Here is a 16,361-nt window from a genome sequence, read left to right as displayed (position 1 = left end):
TCAGTGTCCCAAATAGAAAATGTTGTCTTTTCCTCGAAGGCAATGTGTGTTTTTGAAAAATTATAGTAATTAAAAAAAAATTTATATATATATATATATTAATTATAATTGAACTAATGAATGTCATCACATTATTAATTATAATAAATATTAATTAATTAATTATTATTTATGATTTTCATTAATATTCATTAATGAAAAATATGAATGAAAACCATTTGGAATAGCTTACAAATTGTTGTGCGCTTACCACTTCGCAGTTGCGGGCCAAATTGGGCTGAAATTAAGGCCCAGGGTGGAGTTTAGAAAGATGGTGTCTTGCATGGAGCCTTTAGTCATCGTTACCGTGTACGTTAAACTCTAGCTCTCTGCGCATGGAACCCATAGGCTCTGCGGGTGCATTTGGCGTCGGTTCTCATCGTTACAGTACGTGTCTTCTCTCTGCGTTCAGCGTCGACTCTCCGCCTTTTTAGTACACGTATGAAAATTCCGGTACCTATAAAATCCAGGTAGAGGGGTTGAGATGTTGATGCAAAGGATATTGATTTGGACGATGAAGGCGGTGGGTTTTTAGGCTAGGGTTTTATATGATGATCGATGATAGGTTTTAGGGTTTTTTTCTTTCAGCATTCTGTATGAATATGGTAGGATTCGTGGCTTTTGTAAGACGATCGGATATGATATAAGATGATCGATAAGGGTTTTATAAGACGATGGAAAGATTTCTCATAGGATTTTTTTGTCAGGATTTTCCGGGGCAGGATTATTTCAAGACCTTACCCTCAAGAGAGGGATGATTTACTGAATTGACTCAATTGAGGAGATGATATATGGGATTCACGGAGATCGGTGAGGAGGATGAGTTAAGGGTTTCACGGTGATAGGTGAGCTGGATGATTTGTAGATTTCATGGAGATGGGTGAACGTGACCTTTAGATGGTCGAATTTTTTTAATAGTGAGAAGGACACGCTTGTGGTTTCAGGTTTCTTTCCCTTCGATACGAAACCTTTTTTTTAATTTTTTATTGATTATATGAACTTGTCAGATTGGATGTTTACTCTTTTTCCCTTTCAACACGAACCATTCTTTTTATTGATTGAATGCTTTCAGATTGGACTTTAAAAGAGGATACAATCTTTCGGAATGGATCATTTGAAGTCTTGACCGAAAACGGTGTGGCACCATCTGATGGATGATTTGAAATATTCATTGAGATTGGTGTTATAATTTCATACGTGGAACAAATCATTCCTCTTTTATTCTAAAATATCCATGATTTCAAGGTTGATATGTGGAATTCTCAATTTCTGATAGATTGGCATAAGCCCGTTTGGGTAAGTAATTTGGCTTTATAATTTTAATTTAATTAACTGTATACACCGTATGCCTGTAATTCCAGAGGAGAAGAAGGAAGAACAAAGATTTAATCTTATTTGCTATATTGTGGCATGTCGGGGGAATAATGGCATTAACTCTACTTTATTGTTATTATTATGTTATATATATGTGTGTGAGAGAATATATACTTTGAAGTTGGTATTTGATGGCTAGGAATTTGATGCAACTAATATAAACTTTTATGGGTGGATTGGAATAGCTTTGAATAAGCATAGTTGCCTTGATTGGCAGCAATCTGATCATTTGAACTCTTTGTTAGTAATTAACATCCCTGGATTTGTCTGTAATTTGTAAACAAATTTAGGACATAGTTGTATTTTTTTAGCCTCTGAATCTGTTGGTGTTTTGTCTAAATTGGTTAACATTGTAGTGCAAGTACATTGTTACTTCCAAGCTTTGCACATTTAACAAATGTTATAGTAGGTCACTCAACATACTGATGGCATGCTTCTATGTTGGACGGTAAAGTATGACCTACTGCATGGAAGGTATTGGGAACTTGAAAGGCTTGGGTTAAAGAATGTTTGATTTATTGAAGAATTTGAGGGAAAAGAGGAGGGAACAGAGAACTGGGACACATAGAAATATAGTATATGCTACCAGTATGGATAAGGACTAGAAAACACAAAGTAAATTGAAACCACATTGTGGGCTACATAACAAATTGAGGGACATGTTGTAGGTACCAACGGAAATTTAAACTTACATGACAAAATCAATGAAAGTGATTCTTAGAGAGAGCTATGTTTGTAGAAGGAAAGAAAAAATTATAGAAAATGAAAAATAGTTTTAAACATACATATTATTTTAACATGTGTTGAGGAATTTACAAATGCATAAATTTCTCACTACTTTTAATTATGTTTAATTTTATTTAGTATCTTTCATAGTTGACTCAAATATGAGAAAATCATGTTCTTCAATATGTAATTTTCTCCATCTTTTGAATACTTTTTGGGAACCAAGCATATCCTAGAGGAACTCATTGTTCTGTTATTATACTAGTTCCTATTTCTTATTTCTTTTGAGGAATCTCTTTAATCCTTGGTTCTCCTCTAGGAATGGCTCTGAGATATCAGTTGTTCATATATGCATGCTGATGGATATTAAGTTTGTATGCTTTGGAATTCAACCTTATGGTAAAATTTCAGTGATTTTATTTTTGTATATTCTTAAGTTCTATGTGAGATATATTTTCCATGGTAGCAAATTTGTCTCACCTTTAACGATCTATCAGCCTTGGGCAGAGGTGGTTGTAATACTGGAAGGAAAATGATGTGTTTGTATTTTGTTATGGTCTCTACTAGAGTTGGTTATATTGTGAGGCATGGTTCAGTAAGGTTGTTGATAGCCATAAATGGAACTGCATCTTTATTTAGATTTCAGCTATATCTGTTTGATTGGGCTGAAACCCATATCTCAGTATCAGTGATTTAGATATTGACATCTATAGCTCAGCCTATTAGTATACTCAATGATCTGAGTTTAGATAAGCATGATGGGACAAGATTATTTGGTGTGCTAACTGGTGTTTGGCTGCTAGTTGTTGTTGTCATTTGGAGTGCTAACATGTACGTTTGGCTGTTATTGTTGTTGTTTTTGCAGGAAGTGATATGATATGTTGTGGCATTTGAAGATTAGGAGCTACATAGAATTTTGGCTGTTATTGTTGTTGTTTTTGCAGGAAGTAATATGATATGTTGTGGCATTTGAAGTAATATGAATGCTCGTCTTCTTCTTCTTATGCCTCAATATGAGACATTTGCTCTTCTTGGTATGAATCTTGGATATCTCAAAGCCAAATCTAGGAACATTTGATTTTTAGAACTATCCATTCCATAAAAAAGGGCATTAAGTTTTTGTTATTTCAAAGATCTTATGTGATAATTACTAACATATAGGGTCTCTCATTGAAGAACTTTTTAGGAAATGTTAAATAAATCGCAAATAAGTGATGCCACTGAGCAGATTGTGATCAGATGTGGGACCGGGACTTTCCCAAGCATAAGCCACTAAACAAAATCTGGATTGGAAGGAACACAACTGTGCTTGCTATATTCCATCATCCATCACTCAGCTTGTAGGCTTCTTCATCCTTAACTCGATGGTTGGATGCATAAGAGACCATGGCCCTGATAAGCTTTTGAATATACAGCAACTCTCAGGGCTGCACCCAAAGCAAGATGGTTGGGTTATGTTAACAAGTAACAACTCATCATTCTACGTTGGCATTTGATAAAAAAGCATCTGAGTTTAGCACTTGAACAGAGACTCAAAACCTTGGCTAGTTTTAGGAATATGGGAATACACATATTTGACTAGATTTTAGGTCCTGCTAGCTACTCAATACACTGTTGAAATTCACTTAAAAATGAGAAGAGAGGCTCATTGATTTTTCCTTTTAAAGGCGCACATGGTGGAATGAGGGGGTTGTTGTCTATGTATATCTTCTGTTACAATAAGATTGCATATGAGTTTGTTCCTTGAACAGTGTGTCCTTCTTGAGTGGTTTTGAGGTTTTGGTTGTAGAGCATTTTACTGCACTTTTCGATGCTCGTTGTATGCATGACTTGGTGGGCACTCGGCAGGAAAATTGTTTTCTAATTTAACTGTGATTTCTATGGGACATAGGTATGATAGCTTGCTTGAGTTACCTAGGTTGACAACGAGGATGAGTTCTTTTCTTTCATGTATTTTTTTTTTCACCCTCAATATGAATTATTTTTCTTTCATCAAAGTTGGCATCTCCTTTTTTTTTGTTTTTGTGCCTATGTTAGCAACATAAAATTTTTCCATCCTTTTGAGATATCTTATTTGTGCTTTTGTTTTTATTTGTAGCATCTACATGCCTTTTAACAGTTTCTTTAAATAAGATGAATCATAGTATGCTGAGTTGGTAATTCATGCGTGCGCAGGCACCCATGATGTTGATGGTGTGGAGCTATGACAACAGTGAAGGAGATTAAATATGTTGCATGACTGCTATTTCATCAACTTAAAAGCTTAGGTGATAGGATTGGGGGGGGTATATCTTATTTAGAGATAGAAAATTAAAGAAACCATAAATAATATAAAGAAGAAAAGTTTAAGAATGAATGTGATATGGATTTGAAAACCCATTAATGTCATTTTAACTAGGTGTTGTAAGAATGCTTTGATGATCATCTTCAAGAACCTGCATGTTTTCCCACAACTAAAGGAGAAAGTGATGATGTTAACAGGAAAGGTTTTCCCATCATATAACTTTTTCTTTATAAATTTGTTGTCTATACAAAATGCAGTAAACAAAAATACTGTTGGATGGTATCATGGGATTTATCTCACAATCTTGCTCATATTTGGAAAACAAGGGTTTTTGCCACTTCCATATGTGCTATACGTCTTTTGCATTAAAATTTTCACCTTATAGTCCCTCTATATTCTATAGGATATTTGTTTTAGGCAGATTTTCATCCATGGATATCTAAGGGGTCCTTTAATGAGGATTACCCTTTGTTGTGGATATTTGTTTTATTTATTTCTTTTATGAGCACTTGACAAGTCAATTCTTTGTCACCTAACTCTAGATAGTTCCATTTTGCATTTCCTTTATTTTCTCATTATTCTTGTGTGTAGGTAGAATCAGACTTCTTGGTTGGATGATTTGAACATTATCTTGTTGAAGAGGATAAGCTGAATGAACGATCAAAGTCTGAATACTAGGGGTTGTAAGAATGCTTTATAATTATATGCCTTTGAGAATATGAAAATCTTTATAAGAATGCTTTGATAATTATACTAACCAAACTTTCAGGTGAGGTTGGTATGCTTTTGCTTTTGTTTTCATTTTCAAATGAATGAAGATGTGTTGTTTCCATCTAAGAAATATAGCTTTTTGCAAAATGCATCAAACAAAATTATAATAAATGGTCATCATGAGGGGCATGGCCTCATCTTTGAAAAACGTTTCATTTTGTGTTTCCCTTGCTTTATCTTATTATTTTGTGTATACGTTTCTTGATTTTTTATTTATTGTAGGTTTTGAGCTTATAAAACATGAAACATGAATTGATTTTTCTTTTTACTTGCAAGGTATATTTGAAAGATGTATGATTTTTGAAATGTACGTCAAGTATTAATTTGTGCGGTTTATTTGATCATTTATATTGACCATTATGATCTTTCGCTAGGATTGTAGTTCAATTGGTTACAACAATGCTGTATTACTTACTTTTACTCTTTCATGTAAATTTGCAACAAAAAATTTTTTAAATTGATTTTTCTTAAAAATTATGAAAATTAGTTGAATGTGTATGCATTGTTTGTTGTATTGTGGTATCACGTGTCATATTGTGTATTTTATATATATATGTATCATAAAATACACTATGGCTAAAATACAGATAATAATAGGATTTCCATAAAAAAAAATGTATCCATGGTTTGCATATTTGTTTTGTTTGAGTGAGCTTTGGTTTGTTGCCCCAAAACCTGCCAGTTATTGGTGTTTTAGGTCAATTTGGTCTTTTACTCTTTAAGGAATAAAAAAGGCTATTCAAATTGGCTAACAAAAGAAGGGGAAAAAAAAATGAAGCGTGAGGGTAGGAACAATCTGTCTGCATTTACATAAGTTGTGTGCAAGAGGATTGTTTGGGCTTTGGAGTGGGGTTTATGAGATAATAATTCAAGATTTTGGACAAAACTCATTATATTGATTGTTTTGTTGACAATTTGTTTTCAAGTACTTGATTTTAGATCCAATGGTTTTTGCGCTTTAGCCGAATTTATTTTCTTTAATGACATTTCCTTTAACTCTTATTTGGAGCAATGCATGGCAGGTATATTTTGTATTTATCTTTAGTTGTTTGTTATATATTTTGTCTAGTTTTTAAATTTTCAACTCTGATATCTCTAGGGATTCATCTGGGGCAAATTTTTTGATCCGCCTCCTGATGATGTTTCTCAGCACATTATTGTATTGTGCCATTTGTTTTTCCCCTGGATAAGGCATGTCTTCCAAAACTATACGTCTATTTGAATGTAGTTGAATTATGCAAATGTGGTTGAATTATACATATGTGGTTAATTGTTCATTTCAGTGCTATATGCTTTTCAATGAAGAATTTGCTTTGAAATGGTTGTGCTTTCGGAAGGATGTTTTTTGTGTACGCATTTTATCATTATAGAATATTTGGTTTGTGACTTAATTTTTAGAAGTTTGTTCATATGACCATTCATAAAATGCTCGAGCACGAATCTGATTTTCATAAAAGGTGACTCAGGGGAGCATGTTCAATTTTCTTGCTCTTCTTGCTCTTTTAGGTTGTTGTTTTCTTATTGTATTGATTTTAAATATCAAGATAATTCTGTTTGCATTTATTTTTCAATATATTTAATTAAGTAGTGCTTCTTGTTTATGATCTTGACTGGTATTTAAACAAATTTATGTTTGCAAATATGGTAAAGTCAGTAATGTCACTAAATGGCCATCAATCATTGTTGAAGAGAAACCAATTCTCTAACTTGAATTAAAGAGCTAACAAATCATGTATATTTATGACCTAAAATCTCTACCAAGAACGTGAAAATTTGGTGTCATGCAAAAATTTGATATTTTGATCTTTGCTTTTGAGAGTTGGGCTGTAACTATAGACATATATACATGCATATTTGCACAGAGAACACAATTTATACTTTGTGGAATTCTTAATAGCATACATATTTACACAGAGAACACAATTTATACTTTGTGGAATACTTAATAGCACAGGTTCCTAAATACCACCTAGTATAATGACTTGGACTTTTGAAGCACTTACACGATCATAAGGTGTCTCGTTCTCCTACATCATTTAAGGGCCCATATGAGTCCAACAATCTGAATGTTTCCTATTTTAATATCTTATCCAATTTGAATACGCTAGTATGAAATGCAGACGCAATTGGGTTTGGGCCTTCGGTAAGAAGACTTCTTATTTTTTACTTGTCATATTCTTTCTAATGTTTTATCCAACATTACACCTTTCTTAATACTTTAATTATTTATTTGCCTTTAAAATAACAAATAGAAATTTAAAAAAAACACAAAAAGACGATGAGGTGCTTCTTAAGGTCCTATTTCGTTTATACTACTAAAAGTTTCTTTTCTTTGTTATTACTTCAAAATATATATATATAATAACATCACTTTTACCAAAAAAATCGCATAAATAGTGAGTGGATTTGGTCAAAGAGATGCAAAAACGGTACCAAGGTTTTCTGGAAGGTTTTTTCGTTCTTTAAAAAGAAATAAGAACAATTTAAACCAGGCATGGGTTATTGATTGAATGGGTGGAAAAATCCAAATTGTATGACATTCTATTTTGAATATAAAATATAAATGAGATTTTTAATTCCTATTTCAGGTAAAATATTTTTGGATAAGAAATTTAAGAGTAAAATTATTAAAACAAGATATATGCAGTTTTAACTTATTTTTCCAAATATGGTATTATCCCTTCAATTTAATGTTTTATTTAGCCTTCCATTTTGAAAACGCCAAATACAACCTTCCTCTGTTTTTTTAAAACAAATTTTTAGTACCTATCTTGGAAGGTTCATCCCTTCAGGGTCTGTGTTGCATCTTTCCATGTCGTCCACACCCAACCCATCCCCAATTATCTTCGATTTCCCCCACTCAACTCACTCGCCTCACCCCAAATCCTCAAACCCCACCTTCACCACCCACAAAACCCTAATTTCATGCAAGGAATCCAAGAGCAAAGGCGCTTTGGAAGAGAAGAAGAAGGTGGTGTTCGTCGACTACGACAACGGCAAGCACCAGGTCTCTACCCATGTCTCTGGACTCCGAAAAGCCGACATTCCCAAACACTACAGATTGCGGGTCGAAGCCGATAGGTTTCAGAAGGATTGGAGCGTTTCTGAGGTGGTTGAAAGGCTTTTGAAGCTCAACCACTGGGACGATGTAGAGGGTCTCTTGAATCGCTGGGTGGGCCGCTTCTCCAGGAAAAATTTCCCCCTTCTTATTAGGGTAAGAAATGGAGCAAATTGGATACAGTTTGAATTGAAGTGAAACCAATGTAATGTTCTTGCTTTTGTTTGTCGTAGGAGATAACCCAAATAGGTTCGCTTGAACATAGCGTTCAAGTGTTCCGGTGGATGAAGAATCAAAAGAACTACTGCGCTCGGAATGATATTTACAATATGATGATCAGGCTCCATGCTAGACATAATATAGTCGATCAGGCACGCGGCTTGTTTTTCGAGATGCAAAAGTGGAGGTATGCTTGTTACAGTTTGGATCTTGCATCCCCTTCATATTCTCTTTACTGGTTATTCAAATGATAATTCTGGGTTAGATAAAAAAAAACACTTGGAGATTGTCCCAGCACTTACATTTGGGGTGTGTTTGGTATGCGGGGATGAGGAATGGGAATGGATATTTTGTTTCCAGTCGAATTCCCTTTAATTTCAATTCTCGGGTTTAGATGCACAGAAGGAAGGTTGGAATTATAATTCGATTTTACTTCAATGTGAAGTAAAATTGGGAATAAAAAAAAAAAAAAAAACAAAAAGAAATGAATTGTCAATAATATTGTACATATCATTTAAGATCGTACGGAATTTGAAATAATTTTTTATTTTCATTTAAAAAATGTCCTTGAGAGTTTTTTTTTTTACCGAATAATAAAAACCTATTTGGGTGTGTGATTGAAAAATAAAATTGTTTTTAAAAATTCATACTACTATTTGATTGTTGTTCTTGAAAATAATTTTAAAAAACAAAGTAAAATATAGAATTGTTCTTTTGATTAGAGAAAATTAATTTTAAATTAAATGAAATTTTGTATTGAATTTATTAATAAGTTTAATAATTTTTAAAAATAATTTAAAACTCAAAAAATATGTATATAATGGCTATAAAAATAATAGATATAATTAATGCTTTAAATTTTTTTAATAAATCTTGTAATTTTTAAGAATAATTTGAAATTCAAAAAACTATTTAATTAATTATAGATTAAATAAAATAATTTAGAGTGTCATGCTCATAATTGAGTAATAAATGTATACATATAATGAAAATTTTGGCTCATTTATACCTTAAAAAATTTAATTTTATTTGTTTTTAGATATATTTAAAATGGAATAATATCAGCAATTATTAATTTTGAATAATTATTCTTTATTTTTAACAAAATAAATTATGCTTTTATAAGATGTGAATATCCATAATTTTATAATATTTATAAAATCATATAAATATTAAATAACATCAGAAGTTATTAATTTTGAATTATTATTATTTATTTTTAACAAAATAAATCAATTAATATTAATATATATTTTTATAATATTTATAAAAGTATAATTTATGATTTTATTATATTATTAATATTCATATTTTATTAAAATTATTTATTCTTAATTTATTTGTAATTAAAAAATTGTTTTTATTTTTATATAAGCTGTGAATTAATTTAGTTTACATTGTATAAATTGAATTTACAATTTGTGTTTTTACAAATCAAAATAAAAAGTTTTCTTTAAACTTGCATTAGGGAATCAAAATACCTCTTAATTGGGAAGAATTAAAATCCTACTTATAAGTGGGCATAGTTTTAAAAGGCACAAGACACACCTAAGGCACAAAAGTTTCCTATAGTTTAGGTGCAAGGCGCATGCCTGAGTGAAGTGAAACCTGACCTAGTATGCATATCAATTTTATAAAATATGATCTAAAATCCAATCCAGTTAATAAAAAAATTAAGATTTCAAACATTTAAAAGAAGCATTCAACAAAAAAAGTAACGGAAGTGTATAAATTTCAATATACAACTAGAAATTTTAAGAATACAAGTGTTTAAAAATGAAAAGTAAAGTAGACAAGGCATGCCTCTTCAACAAGGCGCATGTTTTGGCAAGCAAGGTGCTATAGCTAGGTACTAGTTGTGCCTTGAGCCTAGATGCACTTTAAGTGTGCCTTTTAAAACTATGTAAGTGAGATTTTATTTCTATTGGAATCACATTTGATTCAATTCAAATTATCCAAACATGGGACTGAAGGAGAAAAGAAATGAAATGCCCATTCCCACCCCTCATTCATGTGTACCAAACATGCCATTGATGTAATATCAGTCTTAGATTTCTTTTCCTTTGATGGCTTCAATAGAGAAATCTCAATTTTTATGGTAGGTGCAAGCCTGATGCTGAAACTTACAATGCCCTCATCAATGCACATGGTCGAGCTGGCCAATGGCGATGGGCAATGAATATCATGGATGACATGCTCCGTGCAGCTGTGTGTATTCTCATTCTTCTTCCCTAATCAATCTTAATGGGTTTTATTGATGTGAGATTCCTTCTTTTCCTTTTTCATGATTGGAGCTGTCAATCTATATCGTCTTTATCATTGATCATTGGTTTTTAATTTATTGTAGTGTCTATATTTATTGTTGGCCTCGTTCATTTTCTTCATCTTATATCATTTTCCTTGCAGCTTTTTTATTTTTATTTTTTATTCAAATGAGATAATAATTTTCATTTATTAATTTAAATTTAAGTTTATAAAAATGTGTTCATGTTTACATATGGCATGATCTAGAATTTGGTTTCGATTTCTCTAAAAGTTCAAATAGAGATTTGAAACTACCGAGTCATCTTTGACCACTCTTGCTTTTGTATCTCATTTGGAGTATACCAGGTTGTCAAAGGAAATTGGTTTGCAACTGGACTTTTGGGAAGGAAAATGCTCTTATATTTAGAATGAGAAGTTATTACTCTTTGAGACTTTGACCTGAAAGATGAAATTGTTGTTATGTGGAGTGATATCCTCTTGAGCAATTCTGTATCAGTTCAAAGGAATAAAGATGTTTTGGTCCTTTAGTTAGTAGGGTGTTTTGGACAAAATTGCATACTATCATATGCTAATTGCGATAGAGAAAAAAAAATCCTGAATGCAGCATCAGCTATTAAACCATATCCTATTTATAGTAACACTTTAAAAGTTTGAACCTTTCCCAATTGTATGGCGATGGAAGCCCTTACACTATCTAGAACCTTTTATTTTATCTGGTTTGATGCATGCTTGTCACTTATTTAGTCATTATGTGGTTCATGGATAGTAGTCATCAACTATACTCTGCTGTATTATTGTGTGCTAAAATCTTGAATAGTCTGTATGACTATGCAGAATATATATATATATATATATATATATATATATATATATTTAGATAATTGGATAATCTATTATTTATTAATTTCATGTTTGTTGTTGTCCTTAGCATCCATTGACATGAATTTTAGAAGATGTATCTGTAACTGTAACATATGGATGCAGATTCCTCCAAGTCGATCAACCTATAACAACTTGATCAATGCATGCGGATCTAGTGGAAATTGGAAAGAGGCTCTGAATGTCTGCAAGAAAATGACAGAAAATGGAGTTGGCCCGGATCTCGTGACTCACAATATTGTTTTATCTGCCTATAAAAGGGGGAATCAGTATTCAAAAGTGTTGTCCTATTTTGAACTAATGAAAGGAACAAACATCCGTCCGGACACAACTACCCTTAATATTGTGATATACTGCCTGGTAAAACTTGGACAGAATGGGAAGGCCATCGATATTTTCAATTCAATGAAGGAGAAAAGATCAGAATGCTACCCTGATGTTGTAACATTCACTACCATTATTCATCTGTATTCTGTTTGCGGCCAGATTGAAAATTGCCAAACAGCATTTAACACAATGCTTGCAGAAGGTCTAAAGCCTAATATTGTTTCATATAATGCTCTAATAGGTGCATATGCTTCACATGGGATGGATAAGGAGGCTTTCTCAGTATTTAATGAGATAAAGAAAAATGGTTTCCACCCCGATGTTGTATCCTATACATCTTTGCTCAATGCGTATGGGAAATCAGGGAAACCAGAGAAGGCCATGAAAGTATTTGAGTTGATGAGGCGGAACCATTGCAAGCCAAATTTAGTAAGTTACAATGCACTGATTGATGCCTATGGATCTAAGGGTTTGTTAACTGAAGCTGTGGAAATCTTACATGAAATGGAAAGAAATGGTGTTCAACCGAACATTGTTTCAATATGCACCCTCTTGGCTGCCTGTGGCCGCTGTGGTCAGAAGGTAAAGATCAAGTCTGTACTTTCAGCGGCTGAGTTGCGAGGCATCAAGTTGAACACAACTGCATATAATTCAGCAATTGGAAGCTATCTGAGTGTGGGGGAATATGATAAAGCCTTAAGTCTGTACAGAGCGATGAGAACAAAGAAAGTCAAACCTGATCCTGTTACTTACAATGTGTTAATAAGCGGTTGCTGTAAAATGTCGAAATATGGTGAGGCACTTGGGTTTCTTGATGAAATGATGGATTTGAAAATTCCCTTGTCCAAGGAGGTGTACTCATCTGTGATCTGTGCCTACAGCAAACAGGCAAGTGTTTTGGCAAGATCACTTCTTATTGTCTTCTTGTAACTTGAGGGAAGTCTCATTTTTCTCTTCTTTTCTCTTGTTATGGCTTCTCAGGGCCAAGTCACAGAAGCAGAATCCATGTTCACCAAAATGAAGATGGTTGGTTGTCGTCCTGATGTTATTACATATACTGCAATGATACATGCATATGATGTTGCAGGTAATTGTAATTTAAACTGCTGTGATCAGAGACAAAACTGAGAGATGTACCTTTGAGCTAAAGTCCTAACAATCTTTGTGTTGCAGAGAATTGGGAAAAAGCTTCTGCACTATTTTTAGAAATGGAAACAGATGATGTCCAGCCAGATTCTATTGCATGTTCGTCTCTGATGAGAGCTTTTAATAAAGGAGGCCAACCTGCCAAAGTACTTGTCTTGGCAGAGTTTATGAGAGAGAAAAAGATCCCTTTTAACAATTCAAGTTTCTTTGAGATGGTTTCAGCCTGTAGCTTGTAAGTCATATGTGCCTTTTCTCTTCTACCTTTTTTTCTTTGCTTTGTATTTCTCTCTCCATCCTTTTTTCAGGGTGAGAGTGCCTTCTGTGTACTTGCAATATCCATTTTGACTTTGCTTTAATGAGCATTCTTTTTCTGGCATGATAAATGTTCTACTTATTTCATTAGTTCTATAATTCAAAATTTTTGTCATCCAGAAACTAACAATTGAATTTTGGTCAAAGATTGAGAGAATGGAGGGAAATAATTGGTCTGATCAAATTAATGGAGCCTTCAATCTCTGTCGTGTCAATTGGGCTTCTAAATCAGCTTCTGCATTTTCTTGGAAAAAGTGGGAAGATTGAGACTATGATGAAGGTACTTTGAATTTCTCTTGTATTTATGTGATGATATTTCACATTGCAGAAGTTGACATATGGGATTAGAAAATTTTGATTGTTAATATTTAAAATACAATTTTATATTATTTAAAATATAATTTTATGTTTCAATACTATAGCACATTCTTCCCTTCTCTTGTTGCATGCAGTTGTTCTACAAGATAGTGGCATCAGGAGCTGAAATTAACTTCTATACTTACTCGATTTTATTGAAGAATCTCTTGGCTGCTGGAAATTGGAGGAAATACATTGAGGTAACCATCTACTAGACCTTCCTGCATGTAGCCCTGGTTGTTTGACTGATGGTATGGATTCAATTGCTTCTTTGTTGCGTGCTTAACACTGGTGGCAAATATTTGAATATGTAAAACTATCCATTCTGGAACTTTAAAATATATGGTTGTTTTTGGAAAAAGATTGAGGCCCTGTTTGGCAACTGTTTTTTTAAAACAATTTTCTATATTCTAGAATAAAGAAAAACATGTTTGACAATTAGAAAACAAAAACAATTTTCTGTTTTTAAGAACAAAAAACATGATGTTTTCTATTAACATATTTTAGTCATTTTCAATTGTTTTCACTTGTTTTCAAATGACTGTTTTAAAAAATAATTGTACAAATATGGTGAATGATTGAAAATAAAGCACCATGACAAAAGTTATTTTAAAAAAATAGTTAAGAACATAGAAAACAGGTGAAGAACATTTCAAGTTCTTAAACAAACTTTTGTTTTACAAAAATCATAGAACAATTTTAAAAAATAGTTCTCAAAAAATATTTTTCAGAATTATTTTAAGGACACTTCACAAACAGAGCCTTAATTACTTCTATAAAGAAAGTTTTGCCCAAAAGTTGTTGAATTGTAAAATTGTGTCTCTTTGAAGCAAGGTTCTATGGTTCAGAATTAGATCGATAACAAGACAATACAGAAGTTGATCTTGCTCAACCTCCATATATATTGTTGGAATAAACTTAAATATCACCATTTTATGTTATGGGAGGATTCCATGTTTTCCTTCTTCATTATTAGAAAATGCTCCTTGTCTAGCTGATTCACTTAAAAAACATTCTAGGATATGCCACTTGCCACCCTTCAATTTCGTTTCCCTACGAAGAACTTCTGCAGCCACAACAGTCAATGCCAGCTTTCACTTCATTCCTTTTCAATTAGATACTTGAAAGGCATGAAAGCATCAAGCAAAATTTTGATGTAGGTACTGCAATGGATGGAGGAAGCAGGTCTTCAACCTTCAGTTGGAATGTATCGCAGTATCTCCTCCTTTGCACAAAATCGCAGTGGGGCTGAATATGCTGCTGTCATACAAGAAAGAATTGGTATGCCAGATAATTCCTCAAGCCAGGCTCTCCTGTTCTTTTGTTCTTTCTATCCTTAATCGTGTTCTGTATGCCCATTTCATTCCATGGTTCCCCACTTTGCTGGGTCCTCAAAAATGAATCTCACACTGTTGGTTTCATGATATTCTACAGAATCCCTGAAGAGAAATTCCAGGAATCAAAATCCAACAAAAAAGCTGAATGATTCTCTCCTTCCTGCCTCCTCATTGCTTGATGGAACCAAAGTATGAAGAGTCAACCATTTCTGAGGTGCATCGCACAAAAGATAGGAGCCTGGTAGTTGTGGAACTCTTTACCAGGAGATCAGACAGTTTATATACAGGTCGCCTTAACTGCTTCCAAATACATGGATGAATGAAGCTCTTCTCAAGCGATCTTCAGAGCTGAAGTCGGTCAATAGAGGGAGTCCTGAGAAACCAGCCCAAGACAGCATGGTTTTAGAATTTGTTTTGGGTACTTCGATTAAAGTTCAAAGCTTGTGGGATTTATAAACTTTGGCCTACATAGTCCATTTTTCAGGTTTGGAGTTGGGACTTGTTTGACTACTTTCTCAAAAGTACTTCTCAGAAAATCAATCTGGAGAATCATTCTTAAAAAACATTTTTCAATTATTTTGAGAAATAAAATTCTGTTTTTCCTTACTAAAAAAGTGTTCTTAAAATAAAAACAAACAAACAAACAGCTGTCTTCTTGGACAGTTCTGTATATTTTTTTTTTAACTAAGAGATTCTCAAAAAAATCAGTTCTGGATAATCATTCTTAAAAAAAAAAAACATTTTTCAATTGTTTTGAGAAATAAAATTCTGTTTTTCCTTGCTAAAAAAATATTTTAAATTTATTTATAAAAAAATTGAAATAATTTTTATTAAAAGCTAGATAAACTTGATTTTTTTAAGTTAAAAAACTGTTTTGTATTCTAGAAAATAAACAAACAACTGTTTTCTTGCACGGTTGTGTATATTTTATTTTTATTTAATGAAACAAAGTGGGCTCAAATATTCAAAGATTCGGTGAATTATGATGTGATGGTGTGTTGAAATTTGGCAAATATTATCCAAATTGTAGGACATTGTTATGAATACATGGGCCATGGCCCATGTGTCATGATCATAAGTTTGAAATATGGTAAAAAGGAAGGTATGTTTGAACACTGACAGTAATTATTACTATCATGCCATAATGTAATGACCAGTTTGAGGCCAAACGACGTAGTTTTTGAAGTCGAAGCCATTGAAATGGCGTCCTTTCTTCGGGCAATCTATAATCTCTAGGACATATGTCGTGCGCCAAGTGCCCCACGTG

The 16,361-nt window shown here is 32.8% G+C and overlaps 1 protein-coding gene across 1 annotated transcript; it reads left to right on the top strand.

Moving 5' to 3' along the window:
- Positions 1 to 228: 228 nt before the first annotated feature.
- On the top strand, positions 229 to 15,577 carry LOC100241921 (pentatricopeptide repeat-containing protein At2g41720). Its single transcript, XM_010655473.3, has 11 exons — positions 229 to 3,173; positions 3,316 to 8,408; positions 8,486 to 8,658; positions 10,574 to 10,679; positions 11,721 to 12,830; positions 12,924 to 13,029; positions 13,116 to 13,320; positions 13,548 to 13,680; positions 13,853 to 13,957; positions 14,918 to 15,038; positions 15,192 to 15,577. The coding sequence occupies exons 2-11, from the start codon at positions 8,007 to 8,009 to the stop codon at positions 15,287 to 15,289; spliced, it is 2,559 nt and encodes an 852-aa protein (XP_010653775.1). The 5' UTR covers positions 229 to 3,173; positions 3,316 to 8,006; the 3' UTR covers positions 15,290 to 15,577.
- The last annotated feature ends 784 nt before the right edge of the window (positions 15,578 to 16,361 follow it).

Source organism: Vitis vinifera, chromosome 8, assembly GCF_030704535.1.
Source record: "Vitis vinifera cultivar Pinot Noir 40024 chromosome 8, ASM3070453v1".
NCBI lineage: Eukaryota > Viridiplantae > Streptophyta > Magnoliopsida > Vitales > Vitaceae > Vitis > Vitis vinifera.
The sequence above is the reverse complement of the archived record's forward strand: the minus strand, read 5'-3'. Positions and strand labels throughout refer to the sequence as shown.